Genomic DNA, 24070 nt, shown 5'->3' with positions numbered 1-24070 from the left:
TGAACGTTGCGCCACTGAAATAAATCCGTGACAGCTGAGCAAAACTCCATCTGCTGAGGAAGATTGAGATGCAATTGAAACTCTGGAAAAAATATTAAGTGTAGGCTACCATGGAATTATTATTATTTTATTTTTCTATCAAACTGCTGTTTCCAAGGTTTCTCAAAAATGTGTTTCATGCTCACCCAGTAGATGGGTTTGTAAACATTTTTATAGTTAACTGAGTGAACAGTTGAATGTTGGCTACCCATGAAGAAATATACTACAGAATATAACAATAATAATATAGTCCTTAGCAATTGTGGCATCTAGTGGTCAGCAGAAAGAAAGACTTCCCAAATATATTAGGGAAATATACTATTTATTTGACAGCTGTAGTTGTTACTTTGCAGATCTTCTATACAGATCACATGGTCGTCTCATAAACATGATGTATTGTTATGGATTGAACTACTCAGTAGTTTATAAAGTAGTAAAAATTGGCTCCACACTGATAATTAATTAATAATAATCCAGTAAAGTAATACTATAGTATACTACTGTATAACATTCTACAATTATTTTGGGCTGATAATATCTTCTGTACTTTTCCTTCGTTTGGGGGGCAAGACTTTTACTTGTAATGGGAGTATTTTTGTAGTATTGCTTTTACTGAAGTACAAGATCGAAATACTTCTTCCACCGCTGATGCCACCTTTATTTATCTATCATTCCTGTGGTCATGGCCTGAAAATTAGCCATAACGTTTAAAATGAAGGTTCATGGTCTGATGTATAAAACAACAGTTTAATTTTATATCCACTTTTGGGTTTGTCTACAAGTGTCAGTTAAGTTCATATGTATTTTAAAATCTTTACCAATAAAAACTATCCGGCCCCAGAGTATCATGACAAACTGCCTTACTTATATGATCACAGAATAAGATGAATTTGAAAGAACTGTACAAAAAATATAAAAAAACACTATATTGCTGTTATTCTTCAGCTATATACCTGTTTGTTGCCCAGAAGTGGCTCTCCAGTTCAAATAACATGCTGAATTTAAACTTTTGTTTTTGTACCAACCACCCTCTGTTTTGCAACTGCAATGTAGTCATTCCTGAATCTATCCACAGTGGTTCTTCCCTTGTAGTTGTACTTGAGGACGGCAGAGGTACCAGAGAGCTGTGAGTCTGAGAGTGTCTGACATCGTCACCTCAGATCAACATGACCACAGGAGAAACTTAACTCTGCTCTCTCTCCTCTCCTGTCTTTCTCGTCTTCTGTATTAACACACAGAGGGGCGGTACAAATTTGCCACAGTGATATGATTCATTGCAAGTTTTAATCAACTAATTTGAGAGAATAAAACCCCACAACCCCATCCTGTTAGATGACTCCATACTATTTTTATGCATTTCCACTTTATAAATATTCCTGTCAATCTGGCAGTGTACAAGTAAACAGACTCATAAACCTCACAAGTCTCCTGATTGATATTAAATACTGCAATAATTCAGAACTACTTTTATTGCTTACATTCTGACATCCAGTTCATGTTCTCCACTCAGCATATCCCTCATCAACAGATGCTTTGTAGTGTTAAATAAAATCATTTGGGGAAAAAACTAAACAGAACACTCATGTCTTTGGTTTCACCTTGCTGTCTATGAATCAACTAAAAAACAATACCTTTGGTAATAACATGCAACGTTCTTATATTATTCTTTCATCTGCCTCTAAGTGGCACACTTTTAGTAAGTCTCCCCACACACACATAATAACACATACAATGTCAAAGTAAGAAGTGGTGAAGCTTTGTTTCCTGTGATTTTTGAAAAATATGAATTTTGATGAAAACAGTAGGATGCTGAGGTCGTGCAGTTTCCATGTATCAGCGGCATGTATGCACCATTTAATCAGTTATTCTTGTCATTGTACACAGTAGCTGACAGACTGTTGCTGCCTCAGGGAGAGTGTGACACTGCAGAGGTGACGGTTTTCATACAGACAATTTAACTGTAATAATATGGACATGTGCAATTCAATACGAGGACTCTGACCTTTTGCTGTCTGTGTTAAAAAATAGAAAGTATTTAAGTTTCTTTGACTTCATATTTACAGTGGAATTTCCTGAAAGAGCATTAACGTCACTCTGTCTATGGAGCAAATAGTGCCCAACCCTACAACACCATCCATTATTACTGATTTGAATCCATCTTGACTTATCAGCAGGTCTCTTTATGTCCTTCACAGAGCTGTCTCCACACAGGAGGACCCTCTCCGTATATAATAACGCCTCACTTCCCTCCCGTCCTCCCCGCCAAATCCCTCAGACCGATGCATAATGAGAACTGGGAAGAACCGGGCGTCTCTATAAGTTGGTGGACTCTGACTGAGCGCCAGCTGGCTGGAGTCGGACCGGCAGCACTGCTCGTCCACGCAGCAGGGGTCCGTCAGGTTGCTGCTGCGGCTCCTCCACAGAGCCACAGTGCGCTGGGAGCCGTACATGCGGCAGAGAGAGAAGCGGGACGTGTCCGAGGAGAGGTGGGAGTGGAACAGCGCTCCGCGGCAGGAGAAGATGGAGGAACAGCTGGAGCTGGTGATGGTCCTCGTCCTGCCTCCTCCTCCATCATCCCCTCGTCTGTTGGGCTCGCTGTGCTGCTCGCTGCCGTCCTGGCTTTGGAGAGCGCCGTAGCTCTGAGCAGTCTGGCTGCTGTCCAGGAGGAAGCAGTTTGAGGACGAGGTGCATTCAGTGTCTTGTAATGAGTGAGAGTCTGCTGTGCTCATGTTTATCAGCATGGCCTCGGAGTAGCTAGGAATCACCTGGTGGTTACAGCGTATGTGCCACTCCATTTCAGTGCTGTCCAGTGTGTCTACTCTTGGAATAACACAACCAGTGTGATTCCCCAGAGGCCGGTCTTCGTCTAGAGGAGAGGGGCTGCTGTGGCTGTACTCTAACCCAAATAGTTTCTCTATGCGGTAGTGCACATAAGCAGTGCGGTACTCTATCAGCACTCTCAGAGGCCAGGACAACATCAGCAGAGCTGCCAGCCAGAAGGCAACCTGAGAAGTGTACCATGGCATCCTATCTGGGTCTACATAGGCTATCAGGTTTTCTCTGAAGTCCACATTCTTCAGCTGCATCCCCTCCCTGGCCTCCATGTAATCGTCCAAACCCTCGATCTCAGAGAAGAACCTGGCTCTCTGGTTGAGGTAATCATTTTCTGGACCGGCCTCGGTGAAGCTGAAACATTTGGTGAAGCGCAGGCGAGTTGCTGGATGCCCCTCCAAGCCACTGAGGTCACGTGATACATCTTTCATCCCACAGTGGCTGTAGTCAAACTCCCCCTCAGCCACATGGGTGTTCACTCTCTCATGGTACACCTGCGTGGTGGTGTAGGCATCCCCGTTGCGGTATCGAGTGACTTGCCGTGTCCGTCGGACAAAATGGTAGCTGATGGCCTTCCACCATATGCAAGGTTGGGCCTGTCGCATCCGCAGCACGCGCTCATACACGCTGTCCACGTCTGCTTTGCACTGCAGCTCGCTCCTGGCTCTGCAGTGCCAGCACTCCACCATGTACAGGACGTAGAGCATGAGCAGGAAGGCCAGAGGGATGTAGATGTAGCCGTCAGAGCAGGGGCTGTCGTGGTAGATCATTGAGTGTCCTCCGACGCTCATCCCGGAGGCCCCCCGCAGGGAGGAGGTGAAGGAGGCCGGGAAGGAGGAGGTGAGAGCCGAGTTGAAGCTGATCTTGGTGACCCGGGTCAGCTGGCACCAGGCCACCGCGCCCAGGCAGCTGTACATGAGCAGAGAGAGCAGCAGGCAGCGCCAATGGGACTCCCGGCAGACACAAGCACCCAGGGACTGCTTCACTGGGCGCTGCTGCAGAGAGAGAGATAATTAAGAAAAGGAAGGAGAGAGAGAGAGAGAGAGAGTAATGAGGAAAAGGCACTTAGAGCAATGAAGCCCCTGAAACATGGCAGGGACATTATGACTTGCAGCAGAAATGCAAATGAACGTAGCTGCACTATAAATTGCCAAGCTTTTCCATACCTAAGCACAGAGTAAATCAAACAAAAAAAAAAACTCAGCAGGATTCAATTAAACCACGTAGTGTCCCTGGCAGGCTGTGAGCCAAAGCTGCTGACGGACAAAATATTAACTGAGGTGTTTCATTTAATTTATATTGCATGAGGCCAAATGTACTTGCAAGTCGTCATATTAATATCACAGAGTAACATTTGTACTGATACTTGAGAGTTGAAAATCTTTTAACAATATACAGTATTAGCCAATAGTAGTAAACACACATTAAACAACAATTTAATAAGGGTCCATTAAATTTGGTTAATAATGAATTCTGAGTGTTCTCTGGTGGACGTAATATGTTAATGGAGACACTGTTTCTAAATTACATCAAACATATTTTTGTACTGCAATGTCTTGTTCCTTACTGGCCGATGAATACACCGATACAGGTGATAAACTAATATCGACCGATAACATCAGCCGGCCAAATCATTAGTCAGGTCTTTAGTTACAAGTGTTACAAACTTTATGGGCGTGCAATGAAGCTTAGCTTTAAATAGAGAAGAAATGGTGCTCTAGCTACAGCAAAATAGCAGAAAGTTACAGAATAATTACAGAAAAATGAAAAACCGATTAAACGTTTAAGCAATTTTTCAATAAAAAATGCCAAATATTTTCAGGTCCAGTTTCTGAAATGTAAGGATTTACTGTTTTTCACTGTTACATGTGGTTTTTAAATTAAATACCTCTGAGTTTTGGACTGTTTGTTAAAAAAACAAGCAATTTGAAGATTTCACCTGGGGCTCTGGGAACTTCCACTACTTTCTGACATTGTATAGATTAATAAGTAGTCAAAAAATAATCAAACGATAAATCGATAACGGAAATCATTGTTAGTTGCAGCCCAACCTGACACACTTAAGCTCATGCATGCATTCATGCAGTTAAACCGAGTGGTCGAATATAACTACGTACTTTGCTTTATACTTCTACTCCTCTATATTGTACTTTTCACTCCACTACATTTATCTAACAGCTGTGTTACAAGTTACTTTAAAAATGAATAATATAATAAAAATAATTTATTACAAACCGTATTAATAGCTGATAAAAAATTACACATTGTTATACATTAAACTATCCAACAGTGTGTAAAATAGTTCAAATTCGCTCCACCTGAACCAGATGCAACATTAAAATGCTGCTCACATGTTAACACATCAGTAATAATAATGAAATAATACATCATATATAATAATAAAACACTGACAGGGGCCATTCTGCTGCATAAGTAGTACTTTTACGTGTGATACTGTAACATGCTGATGATAATACTTCATTGATTTTACTTAAGTAACAATTTTAATGTAGCACTTTAACTTGTAATGCACTATTTTTAAATTATGATATTGTTACTTTTACCTCAGAAAAAAATCTGAATACTTCTCCCAGCACTGCTTAAACACACACACACACACACACACACACACACACACACACACACACACACACACACACACACTTATCTGCTGAGTATTGGGTAGTTAGCTCAGGGCAGACAAACAGAAAGCGCTCACATTTGCAATACTGACCACCAGTCGAATTGTCCCATTCAGCAGAGACACTGGCCTAAAGCTATTTCATCAGTAACACTAACAGTAAAAGAAGCCAGAGCGCAGCCCTTTACGCTTCAAGAGATTAAACCAGGACTGCAACATTTAATGCATGCATCTGGAAGGAGGGTAGTCTGGGAGCATTTAAAAATGAATTTGATCCCATCTTGTCATCACATCTATCAAGATTTCTGAATGACTTTATAAGTTCTAATATTTTTGTCTGGTTCTTGTGGTGACAACAGTGCCCATGAAATCCTGGGCTCTTGTAGACTGCCTCTGGTGGAGTGAAAGGATTTCTGTTGACAACCAGCCCATCCATTACTGCACGGACACAGGGGTGGGGATGTCACTTTGCTGGTTCCACCTCAGTTATTTATGGAGCAAACAAGGATTAAATTCAAATCAAGCCAAGGTTACACCAATCAAACAAATATAAACTGTGACTCAGATGGGATGACAATATATCCTTAGAAATAGTTTTTAAGCAGCTAAACTAAATCTGTTGGCTGAAGATAAATAGGGCGTTTGTGAAAAAGACACAAGTTGCTTGTACACAAATTGTCCTTTAATTTACTCCACAGTATAAATTAGGACTTAGCAGTTACATGGACGATGGATCTGAGGTAAGACAACGTGCTCTTTTACTATCTGCCCATGGCTGGTTGCACACAGCCAGTCCCCCAGATGGAATCACAGTAATTACTCCATGACAGTAAAGGCAGAGGGCATGGTGGAGCAAACGCAGACACAAAGACGTACGCTTAAAGGACTGACCAGTGCTTGAAATCATGGTCTGGCTTTATTGTTTGAGAAAAAAAAAAACATGCATGAATTTGTCAGTGAGTATCTTTCCACATCACTGGATTCAACTGCCACTATGTGAAATGGACTATTCTGACATTTCAGCAAGCAGAGAGGCTGTTAGGCTGCAGGTGGAAGAGGTTGCACTGTGATGGCACAGAGAGGATATGTCAATATAGGATTTATTTTCCAGTGAGCCACTAGCAAATAAGCTTAGGAAACTTACATCTTAGCTTATTTTTATTGCACGACAAGTGAGAATTGCTGTTATTTCTTCTACTTTTCTAAAAATAATTCCTTGATCAGAACTGTTCCTAGCTGATGTTTCTTCATGTTTTTAAGTTTTTTTTTTGTTTAAGTTAAAAATAAGATAATGAATGGCTGGTATGTCCACACCTACCTCCTCCTGGACATCACTCTCAGCCGGTGAATCCTCCTCCAACTCCTCCTGCTCCTCTCCCTCAGCATCATTGGGAGCGCTGGCCGCCGTGTCCTCCGCAGAGTCCAGATCGGAAGAGAGCATGCTGCACTTTTCGCATGTCAGAGAGAGATTATATACTCACTCTTTTTTATTCACTGGCTTTACTCCCTCCGTTTGCTTCCCCTTTCTGTCCCCCCTTCAGCAACACACCGTCTGGGCCGGAGCCAGCAGGCTGCTGCTGCTGCACGGAGCGGGGATCCCGCGGTGGTCCCGACTGGCCGGACGGAGGGGGGCGGGGTTGAGGGATTTCACCGCAGCAAAGGCAGCAGAGGTTGACCATGATGCAGTCAGAGAAGCTTGTTGTCAGCAGCCAGGGGTCGGCAGTTTTAATGAACTAATAAAACCATGTGTCATACAAAAAACATCACTGCACTATGTTTATCCAGATGCCTGGCGCGCTGTCCAGTGTCCCGGAGGAGGAGGGAGGAAAGATAACGCGAGATGCAGCTTAGGTATGAGGTAAACCCTTGGCGTCCCACGACAAATCGCGTTCCTTTCTTTTTATGCTGGCAAAGCTTTTATTTTGAAGGCGGAGCTTGGTGTCACTTAAAACATCTTCCGTGTGGTCAACTGAGTGTGTTGTGTCACGGATCCAGCACTTAACTGAAGGTTAGCTAACACGATTGTAAAACATTTCAAAGCAACAAACGCAGCCACATTGTTGTGCTACTGTTTGGTATTTTAGTTTCAACTGAGTGAGGTTTGGGATTTCAAGCTAACGTTAAGCTAACGTTACATTCATCCCGGGTGCGTGTCGGATGTAGTTAAGTTACGTTAGTTAACAGCTAACGTTACACGTGAAAACAAAAAAAGCAATATGTAGTTAGCTAACGTTAGATATGGATAATTTATTAGGTTAATTAGTTTAAGGTTGTCGCTTTTTGTCCTTTCTTATACTCCGAGATAACGTTAGTTAGCCTTAAGATTAGCCACGCTAACCAAGTTCAGCCTCACTTCGAAAGCAGATGAGACATGTTGAATTCACAGTACTTTCTTAATTTACGATGGTCTTCTATCTGCCATATCTAGCTATCAGCTAAGCACGTTATGATGAACCAGATGACAGCTTCAATGAGTTTCAATTCAGTTAAAATGTCATCCTTTATCTGTAATCAGGGGCATAACGCAGTTATATTTGTGGGCACCCACCAGCTTTGGGCCCCTTGAATCATCATAACCTTTCCACTCCAGTAGTCTTGTGTCAAAGTCTGTTTCTCCATCATTTGGAGAAATAACAGGTTGGGTTCAGGTAGAAATATGGAGACACACAATTGAATAGGGAAAGAGAATTAGACACAACAGTGTCAATGTATTTAAAATCATCTCTTGTGTCCTTCAGAGGAATGTTGCGGCGTCCCAAGCCAAGTGACTCTGAGGCAGACCTCCTGAGAGAGCAGGAGCAGTTTCTGACCTCTGGTGCCCCGTCTGCTGCCAATGTGGTCCGCCGACCTGACAAGAGGAGAGGAGAGGCTGGAGGAGAAGGAGGGGATCATAACGGGGAGAATGAGGGGAGAAAGAGGGATGTTGTCACCATAGAAGGTAAAAGATTTCTGTTTTTTTCTCCTTTTTAGTATCACAAATGTTTAATAATTTGGGGTTTTTCCCCCAGGATCAACATGAGGGTCAGATGATATTCAACAGACATAAGTTACACACTTAAGGGTGTCATATTTTTAAGGTATATGTAACAGCTAACAATGGACCATATATAAGTAAGATGATTTAATATGTCAAAATTCTGTGTTTCCTCTAGATCTGCCAGACCAGCTCCCGTCTCTGACGCCAGCGCCTCCTAAGAAGTCTCGCTTTAAAGCCAGCCGTGTCACTTTCGAGGCTGAGGATGCTGAGGAGAGGCTGGACAGACATGACACTCACATCAGTGCTGTTCTCTCCAGGATTGTTGTAAGTGCCTGTTGTAAAACCTAGAAATGTGTAGTGTGAATCAGTGACTGTGTACTAAATAAAGTAGCATATTCTCCCAGTTGGACCTTTCCAAGTATACATGCATCCAGTGTGTCACTTAAATTTTGTTCAGCAGATTTTCTCAGTTATCCATGTTTGCTGGTATCATGTTTTGCTTGACATAATACACAGTTGTAGTTGATTTTTTCCTCTTATTACACCAGTGGATCTGTAACATTATTCTTTTTTTTAAGGAGAGAGATACCAGCTCTACACCAGTATCTCTACCAGCATTTACAGGCATGGCATTCCCCAAAGTATTGCACCGCTCAGAAACCAGCAGTCAGGTAAAAAGACATAAATTCCCAATCTTCATAAATTGTGTGATTATAGAACCTTAAAAGTGTATAAGAAATCACAACAAACTCTGGCCATTTACAATGAAGGAAAGAGCTTCTCTATATGTACAGAATCATATATTAGCAAGTTTGTCCATACTCACTCATTGTATTGTTGCAATAATTTGGAGATGGGTAAATTAAACTTAGTTTGCATTTATCTTAATTCCATAAATTTATTCGTCCTTACGACCAGGGGCCACTGTCTTCAGCTGGTGGAAAGAAGAGTATCTTTGCATGTCAGATTGCAGCTCAGAGACTTAAAGAGGGAAAGGCACCGTTACACTGCTCACCTGAAGCTGCTCAGACACCTGGACACACGGAGCAGAACCTTCCTCCTGAGACCAGTATGGAAACAGATCAGTGTGACGCTGCACATGATCGTAAGTAGGCTTGAGCTATATTATTGTAAATGTAACACACATGTCAGCGGATATGTTGGAATTCTTAAAGAATAATTGAGTTGGTCCTTAATTGTTGAAAAAAGTATCCTCTCTCTTTTACCACAGAACCTCATATTATTTTTGTCTCCCTTTCTCTTTGTCTGCTCGCTCCTCTCCAATCACCAGAGCCAACTGCAGTCTCAGGTCCCAGGCTGGTGTCTGGTCAGGGGCTTGAGGGCCCAGGTAGCTCAGGAGAGACCATAAGGATCCACAGGGAGAACCAGGCTAAGCTCCAGGGGATGTCTAAGTCTGAGATACTACAGGAGCAGAAGAAACTATTATCTCAGCTTGGTAGGCAATGATGTTGTCCAAATGATAGTTAATTAGTATATAATATATGTAGAGATGAAGACATGATCTGTATTGAGTTTGTATCCTAGCTAGTAAAGTACGTCAAAACCTTTTTTTCCCCTTTTGTTGGTACCACTGCGTATAATACGATTATTTCTGCTTCCCAGATCCTAGACTGGTGGAGTTTGTTAGATCTCGCAAAGCCCAGAGCGTCGCATCCTCTACCTCCCCATCCAAACACCCCCGGGGCAAAAGCAAAAATGTGAGCAGTGAGTCAGACTCCTCCAGTGCTGCTGTGCTGTTTCAGAAACCCCAAGAAGTAGAGATGGAAGGAGAGGAGGAGGAAGTGCCACCTGCTGTGACAGGTATGATGGGTTCAAAATAAACCCTTTTCATCACTTCTGTCTTGTCAGTTGTTCCTGGTCTCTGCTGTTGCTGCTGATATGAATAAATCAACATTATTTAAGTTATTAAAGTTAAGTATTTAAGTTAAATTGTAACCTTGTTGCTAAGACTGTGAAATTATTCAATCAGTTGTACATGTTGGGGGAGAAGCTCTAAATGTACCACAGCAGATCAAATGTAAATGAGACAGAGTTTGTCCACTGCCGGCTTTCTCCGACTCTATCCCTGCCTTTATCTCCCTCACCTGAGCATTTTCCTCTCTGCTCTCACTCTCCTCACTCTCCTAAGTGTCAATTTTCTAATTGTATAACTAATGTGGGATGCTTCAGCTGCATGGCTAAAATCCAGACATCAAGCTGATCATTGACTTCACTTTGTGTGATTAACAAAAAGGCCAGGCCGAGCCAGAAGCAGCCACTCTCTGCAATTAAGTTACTGCAGATCATTCAAAGAATACGCAGAGTCCTGGTGAAAGTGTTGATAATAGATCATATGAAGACAGATCCTGCACATCATTTATACTATTCTATTTTCCCCAAAAATGCAATGAACAGAGCTGTTTCTGTCATTCTGTTATTCTGGCCAAAGATGATTTAGTGTCTCCTCTACCTTCCCTTTTAGAGAAAACAACACTTGAGAATAAATAGCCAGACATTGCCTCAGCTTCTTACAGAGCATCTTGAACCATAGCAATGGGAAGTAGAGGTGCTGAGGGTCCTGCAGCACCCTGCCTCCAGGTGACTGGGGTATATTATATTGCAAGATGCAATATTGCATGATTTTTTTTTCTGTCACATTACAACCCACCTCTCCTGGTTACTGTTACCTGTGTTATCTTTTTTTATTTTAACTATTGAAAAAAGCTTTCCAGGTGGTTTTGTATAGTGTCCTATAGTTTTTTGTCTTTATTGATCTGTCTCTCCAGCATGAAATAAATACTCAAGTTAAATTTTTCAACCAACAGCAGCACTTAAAAAGTTTAGTATTGTCATGATGGTCAACTCTGTGCTGTAAGTGTAATTATCTTGATGGCTAAAGTTCATTTCCTAACTTTGCCGTTTTCATATCATCATATTGTTTTACTGACATAACGTCATATCTGCTATCAAGATGTGATTTGCAATAATGTTAGGACCCCACACTGTGCTTTTTTGCTGATATGTGTAGCGGTGAGTTTGTGTAATATTCTATATTCAAATAATGTGTTTTTGTTCAAGTGATTTTTCCTTTTTTTTTAAACTGGAAAATCTGCACCCCTGCTGATAATGTGTTCCTGTGGCTTCATTCAAGGGCTCAGGAGGAAGCACAATTGCTACAATTGTGGATTATTTTGTCAGTGTAGCAGTAGTTTGTGTTTACAGTGGTGGCACATGTTGTCACTTTTATTTGTGCTGGCTACAACAGATGTACCAATTAATACAAGCAATCATACCTTGTTACTAGTCATACTTTTGCCCTCCTATGTGTGTGAATTCAGAGGAGGACCTGCCGGTGAAGCCTCAGAAGGAATGGGTCCACATGAATAAGCTGGAGCCAGAGAAGCTCGAGTGGATGAGAGACTTGCCTGCACCCAGAAGGAAAGGAACCAAGACGGTACAGAGATATTTTTTACGATACCAGTAGAGCAAAAAGAAGAATGTCATTTTCATTCATTTCAACTCAAATATTGCATTTTAGTGTGTTTTTCTGCATTCAAGCCTTAGTGACAGGTGAAAAGATGTGTGAGCCAACACATTCTGTTGTTCTGTGTCCTGATAGGCCATGCAGGCTCGGTTTGACTTTGCAGGGACCTTGATTCCACCCACTGAGGATCTGCCCACCCACTTAGGCCTGCACCACCATGGAGAGGAGCCTGAGGTCGGTAGGCAATAAGTCCGAATCTAAATTATTACTATTATCAATTTTTCTCCGTTGTGTCTTTAATTTGGTCTAAGTCTTTGATAAAATGTATATAACACCTTCAGGTATATTCTCCATGATTTTCTTTTGTTTTCAATAACTAACAAAGCAAGTTTAACATAATGGCAGTACCAACTAACTACAAAGTTAGATTCTGATATTAGCAAGACAACTTCACATTTTACCTGTAGTTTTAAATGTCGTTATGTCAAACCAGGGTCATCTCAAAGTTTGCTCTTTAAACAAGGCTCCTGGTTTTTGGTCTGGTGTTTTGTTATGATTTTATTCTTGACATTGAGGATTTGTCTACAGAGGGCAGGTTACTCCCTGCAGGAACTCTTCCTGCTGTCCCGGAGTCAGGTCATCCAGCAGAGGAGTCTGGCCCTCAGCACTCTGGCCAACATCCTCTCAAAGGTACGCAAACAGACAAATACAGCGTTACGCATACCTGCAGAGGCACATGTCTGTAGACACTCATGTGGCTGCATTTCTCAACCTGTAGGCTCGTGCTGGGGAGTACCTGCCAGTTCTGAAAGGCAGCGTGGTGTCCACTCTGCTCGACGCCGGCCTGCTCTTCCTGCTCCGCTTTGCGTTGGACGACGGTGTGGAGGGAGTGATGTCTGCAGCTGTGCATGCACTTAAAGCACTCCTTGTGTGTGCAGAGGATGAAGTAAGACAACTTGAATCATTACAGGGTGTCATTAAAACCTTCAGTCTTTTTCATTTACAAAGTGATTGTGTCATTTTATCTCCAAAGTCTTTGATTATGAAGTGATTCTGCATAGTATAGTGCAGTGTATAGTGTTTACCCTCTCAGGAGTGTTTGGACTGCACCTTCTCCTGGTTCCGCGGCCTGGCCTCCTTCCCTCTGCTGCCGTCTGCTCAGGAGGAGGAAGATGAGGACGATGAAGGGCTGCCCGAAAGTATGAAGGAGACAGCTAAGGAGAAGGAAGAGAGGAAGAGTGATCATGATGTGGCCAGGCAGGATGTTGTCAAGGTAAACAAGCAGAATTAATTTTTCCATTTTCCACTTGTTTTCCTTGGGTTTGTCAGATTTCTAATTTTTTTTAAAATCTGCATTAATTAAGAAGTTCTGGAGATGAAGGTTGAATGATTATTGTTGGCTCTCTGTTTGTGTTTCAGGGTCTGTTAAAGATGAAACTGCTCCCCAGGCTACGTTACATCCTTGAGGTGGTCCGACCTTCTCCTCGAGTGGTCCAGGACGTCCTGGAGATCCTGACTCGTATCGCTAGGCACTCCTCCTCATCTGCCACCCAGGTAGCAACAATCTCATGTCATGCTTGCAGTACACTTAATTATTATTGTCTATGTTTTTCTTCTGGCCAAATTCAGTAAAAATGTATTTCACTCTCTCAGGTGCTTGACTGTCCTCGCTTGATGGAGATGGTGTTGTTAGAGTTCCTTCCCACTTCCTGGACAGTGCCATCTTTGCCCCTTCCCCAGTCTGTGTACGGACTCCCACTGGCCAGCGCCATGAAGCTGTTAAGAGTATTGGCTACTGCTGGCAGACATGCCTGTGCAAGACTGGTAAATATCGCTAGGCACTCCTCCTCATGGAATCTGTCAGGGATGAACTGTGTCTATACTGATACTGACTAGCGTATATGAAAGTATCCAGTGGTGTGTGAAGTGTGCAGACACCTTTCTTTATTGATCATGTTCAAGTTATTTTAAACTTCATGGATCTGAAATCCAACCTGTGGGTTTACTTCATTATCATACCAATTTTTAATCTGAATTATTCCATTATTCCCACATCTATAAGCATTATTAGTGTATCTCTTTCTCTCTCCTCTCCCCAGTTAAACTCTCTTGGAGTGAGGGAGCGTCTGTCTTGTCTGCTGAGTGCTGAGCCCAGTGAGCTGCTGCTGGAACCATCCGAGGCCCTCAGGATCACCACTGAGGCCTACAGGCTGTGGGCTGTAGCAGCCGGCTATGGGCAGGCCTGCAAATTATACATGCAAGTTAACACATTCAAGCTGACCACCAGGGACAGAAAGATTCCCAAACATACATACAAAAAACGCATATAAGAACCGTCTAATCCTCTCTGCTCTTCTCTCACAGTTCTCGTCTTTTATTGTTATACTGTCATTATATTTCCGCAGAGACCTGTATCCAGGTTTAGCGAAGACCTTACAGTCAGTTCACAGAGTCCTGGACCCCTCAGATCCTCTGTTGCCTCTGCAGCTCCAGCTGGTCCTGGCTCTGCTTTCTCTGCTCACACAGGTCACACACACTGCTGGCTGCCATCAGGAGCTACAGGCTGGCATGGTCAGGTACAGATGAGGATTAAAGTGGTTTTATGAAACCATGCTGCTACATGAAGCATCACATTAACACACCTTTGAATCCTTTTTTATCTACGTGTTACCCTCTTAGCTCTCGGGGAGAAGAGTGCCCTCCTCCTCCTCCAGTATCTTGGGGTCATGTCACAGGGTTGCAGACATCACTGTTGGGACATTTGAAGGGCTTTGTGAAGAGCCTTGATAATCCAGTCCAGAAAGAGAGCAGCCTGGCTGTGATACCAGCTTACCTGGCCTACCTAGAAGCTTACTACCATCAGCTCTCCAGACAGGTACTGTGTCCTGCCGTGTACTTCTTACCTGTATGTGTGGAGGTAACTGTCTCATAGCCAAGCCAAATTTTTTGGAACTTGCAAATCCATTATCAGTTATCTCAGGCATTTAAATAAATGCCTGAAAGATGACAGGGCAGTGGAATCTCAGGTGTAAAATATCTGACCACATCAATATGGTTGAAAAGTGATCAAACTTCCCAAGAATTGAGATTTATTAGCTCTGGCTACACGTCAATAAAATGTAACATAGGAGAGTAACTGTAAAATTCAAACAAATTGCTGAATAAAACTACTTTAATGTGACTCTCTTCCTCAGAACTGTTTCAAGCCTGTAGAGACTCTTCAAGAACTGGAGCTGCTGACGTCTGAGGTTCTCCTCCCCTTGCTGTCCCACCATGTTGTTCAAGGCCTGATAAAGAACCTAAAGTAAGTCTGATTTACTGTGAGACCAATGTTGTAATAACATTTGTTCTTGTCCTTCATCAATTGCACTTTTGAACTGAACTTTTTCTATTACATTTTTTTTACACCAGGTCTTCCTCAGTCATTTGTAATGTCCAGTCTAGTCATGTGGGCCCAGAGACCAATCCCAGCCTCCCTGGTTTGGCCTGCCCAGGATGGAGGGACCGTCCGGGGCCGGTTGTTCCCAGCTCCCCCATCCCTCTTCTCACAGGCCTGGGGCTCCTCCTGGAAACGGTCACAGGCATCCACAAAGGTCTCAGCTCCAAGGTAGGTCTTACTGAAGAGTTTAAACAACTTTAGGGAGTATTTATTATCATGCGAGGACCGGGACAGACGACAACGTGCAGAGGAATGCGGAGTCCGCAGGTTTTTTCATTAGATTATATCTAAGCACATCTTCAGCCAAAGATGAGGAACTAATCAGTAAAATCATCCACTGTAGTCTTTGTTTGCAGCCTCTTGGCAGTCTAGTGCACATGTTGTCCTGTCACTGAGCAACATATATTTTGTTGCCATCTTTTAGTGACACACAAAATCCTATATATTTTATCTAAATTTTTCCCTTTTCTGTGTTTGACTTTCTCTCCCACTCTCTAGTTCACTGGTCTCCTCCTTTCAGAACCTGTGGTTGGTTACCTGCGAAGTTGCAGTCAGGCTACGCCCACCCTGTCTCACACCAGAGCCTGGCTTCTCCGTCATGAACACCACCTCCTCTACCTGCTGCTCCAGCTGGCACGCAGACTGGTAGGCTCTGACTTCAATCAAATCCCCATAAACAGTATTCTGTTGACATGAAACGTGCAGTTTAGGCTTTGTTTCATTCAGCAACATTATCAGCTGGAAGTAATGCCTAATAACACACCCTATTCTGTAGTTTATTGTATTTTAAAAACCAGATCTTTCACAGTCTTGTATGAAAAGAGAGTATCAGTAGGTGTGTGTCAGTGTGATTTCCTTCCATTCTGATCCATGGACAGTTTGTGTGTAAATTCAGCTGCATTTCTTTCATCAAACCAATTTCATTTCTTTTCATTTCCTCTCAGGTTCCCATTGAGCCACAAGTAGCCAAGCAAGCATCACTGTACCACCAGGTGGCACTGGTTCTGCTGCCATGGTTATTACCAGGCAGTGAATACCTGGCACATGAACTGCTGTCCACCATCATCTTCAGCAAGGACTTTATATCGTAAGTTTACATTTACTTTAGTAAGTTTAATTTAGGATTAATTGCCAGTTAAGTGCCAACACAATCAACCTAAAGAGCCTGAAATGTTTTTTTTTTTTACTTATTTGTTTGGTATACTGCATATAATACATTCTTTCTAAATAATAGTTTAGATTAGTGCTTGAAAAACGAGGCAGATGATTTTAATCTAATTTCACAAATTCTATTTTATTCAGAATTACATTTCTTTGAAATTGGATCAATTTATCTGGTGACCCATTTCCACCAAAAGTGATGTTCCACAATCTTTGCTTCCTCTTTATTGTAATATTACTCAGTTTATTTTTATTTGTTTGCTTTCCAGAGAGGGCCACAGCGGAGGACCTGAGGCTATAGAGCTGGGAGAGCTGAAACTCCAAGAGGAAACGCAACACCTCACCTCTCCCTCTCTCCAGACCGTCGGAGCTCTCCTGAGAGAAGCCTGCGTCCAGCTGCCATCCATACGAGGCTGCTACCTCACTCACCTGGCCCACCTTGAGCCATCCGTACTGATGTCTCGAGACGCTCTGCTTGGCCGTAACCAATGGATCAACTCCCATCTCCTCCCAGAGCTCACTGGCCCCACCGTCCCATCCGATTGGCCTTTCCTCCCACTCGTCAGCCTGTATGAGCGAACAGGGGTGTGTGATGGTGGAGGGTTAGCAGTGGAGGAGCTCCCACAGGGGGCTCTGCAGGCAGTGACCCACTGTCTGCAGTGGCTGCTGCTGCTGGAGGTCTGGAGGGAGGAAGCACTAAAGGTACATAAACAAGTCAGGTCAATTTTATTTGTATAGCACAAAAAAACTAACCCTAACTCTGACAAGTCCACACCAAAAACAACAAAACATCTCTTTTTTGCGTGTTTTGTAATGTAAGCTAAATTGATACGGATTTGTGAGAGCGATGTAAGACTAACAAAAAAACGAAATTATATTGCATATTAGCCAACATAGTACATATTTTAACTTTTAAGAGTACGGTCTAGACCTGCTCTATAGGAAAAGTGCAATGACATAACTTCTGTTATGAATTGGCGCTATATAAACAAAATTGAATTGAATTGAAAAATGTTCTGACATTTTATTGTTTTAAAAACAATAAATAATAATCAGCAGACTAATCAATAATGAAAATAAATAGTGAATTGTTGTCCTAATCGATATTTCTATGTTAAATAAATACTAGTCATTCATTTTGATCGTCTGCTTGTCAAGCTTCTCTTCTAGTGTGTCTGTCAGGCAACTTGACATTAAATTTGTTATTGGAACTAACGTCCAGAACTTTTTGTCATGTTGTAGGTGATCCTTCCTGCTGCCAAGCTCGCCCGCCTGTCCTGTGTGTTCTTGTGTTCCAGCGACTTGTTCCTGGAGAGACCTGTTCAGAAACTGACCTGGGGTCTGTGCAGACTGCTGACCAGGTCTGATAATGTTAAATATCTTTGGTCTTATAGTGCTAAATCGAAATTGATCACAGAGAGAGGTGGCTAAGCTCCACTTAAACTGAATCTCTTACATTTACAGGCAATCCAGGCTGGACTCTTTGGATCTGAACGTCCCCCCTCCAGGTCTAGCCTCCTTCCAGGACTTGTACTCTGCTCTTGTGACCCAGTACGAAGCGGTGTCCTTTGGAGACCGGCTGTTTGGCTGCTGGGTCCTCTTACCCCTGCAGAGGAGGTATAGCACCACCATGAAGCTGGCTGTGTTTGGAGAACATGTGGGGATGCTGAGGTCGCTGGGAGTCACCCTGGAACAGGTAACGATGAGGATGTTACTGCTTTTTATTTTCATTAGTTGCCTTTTCATGTGTAAAGAAGCCTTTTGAAGTGAATCTACAATTGTTGTCTGTCTCTTTTATAACATAAATATTCTATGATCATATAACACATGATTTGGATTCAGTTATTATCTCTCTGTCTCTTCATTTGAAGCTCTCCATTCCTATCGAGCGGTTCACGTCCCCCCCTGAAGACTCTCTCCCTCTCCTCCGTCTCTACTTCCGCTCTTTGGTAACGGGGGCCCTGAAGCCCCGCTGGTGTCCTATCTTATATGTGGTTGCCTTGTCTCACGTCAACTCCTTCATCTTCTCTCAGGACGCTGCAGCACAGGTACAGCATCGCATAGCACACACATGTAATCCCTGCACGAAGGAAAGTGATGGAAAGCTGGGAGTCTTTTCCTTTATTTATAATTTATGCTTTCCCAAAGGCTTCAAAAACAATTCCAAGCCTCTCTTGATGAAGTCTATTGTCCTGCTTTCTCAAATTTTTCTGATTATGTATTCATGTTAAAATTGTGCTTTGTGGCTTTTTTTAATCAGCCACAGTGAAACTGCCACATATGTAATGATTTAGCAAATCCGGAAGGTGCTGCAGCTGCACTGAATTAGAGACTGGATTTGTGAGAAGTACTTAGTGGGTTTATGGGGATTTATGCATGTTTTCTGTGCCAAATATGAGCTCACTGGATTCAAAATCTTGGAGAATCTTGATTTAAATTTTTTTTTTTTTATGATTCTCCAAAACCGGTCCTCATGTTATTGATTGGCTGTGAAAGGAGCAGCCTCTGAGTTGGTCTCACACATTCAACTTAGCTCCTTCCTGTTCATAAATATTGATTTAAGTCATGGTATGTGACTGTTCTTTAACTATGTGGTTTATGGGACAGTGTAGTCCCTCATTCGTCCAGGAGTGTTCCATCGTAGAAAAGGTTTCAGTCATCTGGACAAAACATTGTCCAGATGACTATGACTGAAACCTTTTCTACGATATGTGGTTTATGGCCAAGTTAGCCAAGAATAAGAAACACATTTAGTGACTTAAAGTTATTTACTCATTCACAAAGACATTATTTTAGAGCAGTGGAGCTGAAAACATTCATACATGCAGGTGGAGAGTTTTTTAGTTAACACTGAAAGGTAAAGTGTGTCAGTATAATACATCACTGGGGCCTTTGATCTTTAATCCCCTCGTCCTTTTCCAGGAGGTTGAAGCAGCTCGACACAGTATGCTGAGGAAAATCTACTACCTGACTGATGAGGTACTTACACTCCCTCTCTCTCTGATCTTTATACACTGCAAGCTGTTTATTGATTGTACCACCTCTTCACCTCGCCTCTCACGTAACGTTCTGATGATGTTTTCCCCACAATCTCTCCACATTCCTCTGACAAACCAGTCTGTTTCTGGCTGTTTCTCATCTCGTTGGCCACCATCCAAGTCACTGTTATCCTGCTGGATGGTTTTTCTTACCATCTATGGTTATTGTAGCTTGGAGTTTTTTGTTTTAAATCTTTTATGTCTTAGGGTTAGTTATGTATGTGGTGATCCTCACATCTTTATTCTTTTTTTGTGTAATTACTTTTTCTTTGTATGTGTTGTTTTAGTATTTCTGTTTCTCCATAATGTCTTTTAACACCTAGTTGTTGTTATAGTTCCAGCTTTTCTGTAATTTCAGTGATAACCTTGCTCCCCTAGTATCATTGACTAAATTTGCAACACTCAGACCATTTAATGGTCAGCATCCCATCTTTAACACTGCAACTTTAAGTCCTGCAGTGACATATATATATATATATATATATATATATATATATATATATATATATATATATATATATATATATATATAGGTGGTTCTTTACCTGAAGGCTTTATTCACACCAGTGATTCCCAACCTTTTTGTCTGATGTACCCTGGCACAGCCCTGGCAGATCAAACGACAGACATCATGCCATGTTCCTAATATGTTCATTTGAATGTATTTTAAACTGGATGTTATTTAACACTAATAATTTATATAAAGTGGATATTGTTATAATATTTTTTTCATACATGTTTCATACAATATTGAACTGTCAATATTTAGGTTGGTTTGATAAAGTTTGAATTCCTACTACTAACTCTTTTAGTGGCAGAAGCTGGTCTTATTTTTTCCTTTTTTTTTTTTTTTTTAGCTATGTCAGTCTATCTTTTAGCTAAATATTTCAACCATTTATCCATTACCCTTAAGCTAGCTAACTAATTCAACTGTTTATTCCATCACTTTACCCTATCTATTTTAACCATTTACCCAATACTTTTATCTATCTAAATTGTTTATCCATTACTTGTAGCTATCTATTTCGATCCTTTTTCGTTTTACTTTTAGCTGTTTAGACCTCTTGGCTCGCTTGCTAACTAGTTTGGTGCGCTGATGTTACAGCTTAATCAAAATGTATATGTTTTTTAAATCAAATAATTCTTTCAATTTTTTCAAATCAGTTCAGCTACACCACAATCACAGACCCCCTGGCAACTACAAAAGTATCCCCTGGGGTACAAGTAGTTCCCTGGTTGGGAATCACTGGTTTACACCACCACCTCTGCTGCTTCTTCTGACCTCCTTCTCACTCTGTTTGTCTCATTTCCAGGTGTTGAGGAACCACTTGCTGCTCTTCCGTCTGCCACAACAGCACTCAGAGTTTGGCTTCGATATGTATGATCAGTTGCCTCCCATTAGGGCAAAACGTTTGGAGAGCATCCTGAGACTGCAGGACAGTGGCGATGACAAAGGAGACTGAAGGCAGCGGGGAGTGGAAACATAAAAAAAAATAGTGCGCCAAAAACAGCAGATACAGAGGAAGGGACAGGATGGGACTGAGCAAATTGAAGTAGAGACTAGAGCATGAGTAGAAGATGCTGAGAAGGCGGTGGGAGACAAAGTCAGACATTAATTTCAACTACTAAAGGTGTCTCATCAAGATCTGACTTGGAACAAGAGCCACCGAGGTCGCAAAATGATTTTCCGTGGCCTCTTTTCTTAAAGGGAACCCAATCTGAGGTAGATCTGGCCGACTATTCGATGAAGTAGCATTTGCAAATAATATTTAGACTATATTTCACAGACCATCAGTGGAAATGATCTGAAAGTCTGTTAAATGTTTTGGTTTTCTAAGGTTACTTTAACTTGTGTGAACTGAAACACAACCAGTCAAGTCAACCCAAAGGTTAAATACAAATGCTAAAAATGAAGTGCAGATGCAGTGCAGCAAACCTTTCCTCTAAGCAAATGGGAGGAATTCAGTGTTTTTCCTTGAGACACCAGCACAACGCCAGAGTTACTGTGTGTCTGATGAGTTTGGAAAACAGACCAGAACCATTCTTGGCATCTCAAGAGTAAAGACAAATGCCATACTTTACAAGTGCCTGAAAAGGTCTTTTTTTTTTTTTAATTTTGTGAATAAAACTTGATTTCAAGTATGTGTAACCTTAATGTTTTTATTCTTTGATCACTATGTCTCAGCACTGCAAGTATAGCCCATAAGCATTCTATTTAACTGGAGATGATTTTGTAGGGCCTGTTTTTATTGACGGCCATACCACAAATGTAAGCACACACAATTTAATTAAAACAGTGCAGCAAACAGTTTCCAGTGGGTTTTAACAAATTTAAAATGGGCCCATCAAGAGTGGGTCTCTTGGGGACTATCGAGATAAGCAGATGCATTGTTCCCTCTCAGTGTCACTGATCAATAACACTCACTCTGAAAGTCCTTCACAGACAAAGACCCTATTTAACACCCTAACTGTTGCCAATGTTAAATCAGATTTGAAAAATGCCCATAAAGGGCCAGTGTGTTTTCTATGCCTGTGCATGTGCTTGTACGTCCCTTGTTTGTTGTTATGGGAATGGATTGAGTCCCACTGCACAACAACTTAAGTTAAACTTCATACTTAATATTCCACTTGGATTTGGCTTTTTTTTTTTTTAGATATAACTTACAAACTACTTTTGCACATTATAAATATTCTGAAAGATATTACCAGAAAACCTAAATCAGGTTTTGGTGATTTTAATCATTTATAAGCATAAAAATTCCAGCACACACCACACAAACACACACAAACTTTTGATTTAAAGTATATCCATCCATCTCAACGTTCTCTTAACCTCCTATCCTTTTCATGCTCACGGTGGCTGGCGGTATAGCCTCAGAGGGACCATATGCACTTGAAAACATGGTGTTTTCAGAAGTAAAAACCCTCCAGGGTTTGTACAGATTGCAGAACCATAGCGTGTTGCTGGTGGGCTGATGGAAGCGCTCTTCAATAACTATCTAACATAGTCAACACCATCATAAAGAAAGAATGTGAGCAATTCCTTCAAAGAGGTGTAACCACAACTGGATCCTTTGTTTGCATTTTTGTGGCTACTACTAAATGTTTGATAGCAACGCATCTCATGATTTTACTGCAGCTGTAAAACCCACTCTCCACCTTCCCTGTTTCAAATTGAGAGATGCTTTTGGAGTGAGATCAGCCTCATAACAGACTATTTGATGCGTCTTCAGATTGTGTTCATACAGTCATTTACCTGATGTCCTTTGAAGCTCATGGTGAGATGACCTGAATGCATGGAGAGAGTTATGTGGCTGTTTTGATCCCTGAAACAGGTGGAGTCTATCTTTGTCAAAATGAGCAGGATGTTTTTTAGTTGAACACCAAACTCCTGCATGTTTTAGGGAGGTATCAAATTCCTTCTTGCACTACATATAAAATAATAGTGATCTGATACTTTAAAGGCCCCAGCTCAACATCACAAGCACAAACATGAACTCCTTATGAAACATTCAGCTTCTGGCCTCTGTCTATTCTATAATGATATGGTTGTCAAGGTGTATTTCTGCTTCTGATCAAACTAATTTGTTTCTTTCTTTTTTTTAGTTTCACCATTTTCCAACATGTCAGAGTGTGGACTGGCATCAGACAAAAAGTCTACTGATTTATCGGCTGCTCTAGATTCTTGTTTCCCAGTGAAATTCCTTTGCATGTAATTAGCCGGTGAAAGACAATGGCACCTCCTGTGGGCAGTAATACTGGTCACATGGTTCGCTCCACATCTGGTCTGTATTTGGTCTCATTCATGGGGAAATGTGCAGAATTGTTCTGCTACAAAAATGAGGAATCTGCAAACAGCACAAACTTAACTTAATTGCAAAATTGACTGCAAATGCGATTCAAAAGTACATTTAGACTTGAAAAACGTCCTACCTGCTTTCACAAAATACAAGACCAAAAAGTATTTTGTATATTAAATATTTAATGATAAACATACATTTTTCCAAGATGATTACATAATATTTCTCAGCAATAATCCTTGTTTGTCCTGGAGCTTTCAAGCCTCTTCTGAGCTTTTCCACTGTAGAAAAAACATTATGTAAGTGAACTTATACATGGCTTCTATTTTTTTTGTTCCTACAGCTGTCACAACAGTCCAGCCCATCAGGATCTTATATCCCTTCTGTATTGTTTGCATTGGATGATTTATGAGTGTGTGCTTGAACCTTGAACATGGATTATTGTTGAAAGATGCCTTGGAGCACATTATTTGCAATAGACTCAGTAGCGTATTAAGTGATTGGTGTGTTGGATTGCAAAATCAAAAGTTAGTTCTTTTAACTGAAAAATCCTGATTTAACACCTTTAAAACTTCAGTTCGGTAAATATGGAGCCAGTTAGCTTAACTTTGCACAAAGACTGGAAACGGGGAAACAGCTAGCCTGGCTCTGTCTGAAGA

The 24070-nt window shown here is 41.5% G+C and overlaps 2 protein-coding genes across 5 annotated transcripts; one reads left to right on the top strand and one right to left on the bottom strand.

Annotated features, from left to right (window-relative positions):
• Positions 1–1463: 1463 nt before the first annotated feature.
• On the bottom strand, positions 1464–7347 carry si:dkey-13p1.4 (transmembrane protein 151B). Of its 2 annotated transcripts, none has more exons than XM_044166689.1 (2): positions 6831–7347; positions 1464–3863 (listed from the first exon to the last, which is right to left on the bottom strand). In XM_044166689.1, the coding sequence occupies exons 1-2, from the start codon at positions 6951–6953 to the stop codon at positions 2229–2231; spliced, it is 1758 nt and encodes a 585-aa protein (XP_044022624.1). In that variant the 5' UTR covers positions 6954–7347; the 3' UTR covers positions 1464–2228. The 2 variants fall into 2 exon arrangements, with proteins under 2 accessions (XP_044022624.1, XP_044022622.1); XM_044166687.1 differs by having other exon boundaries at positions 1464–3866; positions 6831–7346.
• rpap1 (RNA polymerase II associated protein 1) lies at positions 7339–22236 on the top strand. Of its 3 annotated transcripts, none has more exons than XM_044166684.1 (27): positions 7339–7363; positions 8251–8450; positions 8665–8813; positions 9068–9160; positions 9408–9594; positions 9781–9945; positions 10113–10310; positions 11828–11943; positions 12109–12207; positions 12562–12663; positions 12752–12919; positions 13067–13246; positions 13393–13527; positions 13627–13797; positions 14073–14230; positions 14379–14549; positions 14653–14848; positions 15168–15277; positions 15385–15580; positions 15911–16057; positions 16357–16499; positions 16843–17275; positions 17816–17934; positions 18038–18269; positions 18445–18621; positions 19496–19552; positions 20925–22236. In XM_044166684.1, the coding sequence occupies exons 1-27, from the start codon at positions 7353–7355 to the stop codon at positions 21072–21074; spliced, it is 4263 nt and encodes a 1420-aa protein (XP_044022619.1). In that variant the 5' UTR covers positions 7339–7352; the 3' UTR covers positions 21075–22236. The 3 variants fall into 3 exon arrangements, with proteins under 3 accessions (XP_044022619.1, XP_044022620.1, XP_044022621.1); XM_044166685.1 differs by lacking the exon at positions 7339–7363 and adding an exon at positions 7425–7520; XM_044166686.1 differs by lacking the exon at positions 7339–7363 and adding an exon at positions 7521–7658.
• Positions 22237–24070: the final 1834 nt, after the last annotated feature.

Source organism: Siniperca chuatsi, linkage group LG15 (genome assembly GCF_020085105.1).
Source record: "Siniperca chuatsi isolate FFG_IHB_CAS linkage group LG15, ASM2008510v1, whole genome shotgun sequence".
Classification (NCBI taxonomy): domain Eukaryota; kingdom Metazoa; phylum Chordata; class Actinopteri; order Centrarchiformes; family Sinipercidae; genus Siniperca; species Siniperca chuatsi.
The sequence above is the reverse complement of the archived record's forward strand: the minus strand, read 5'-3'. Positions and strand labels throughout refer to the sequence as shown.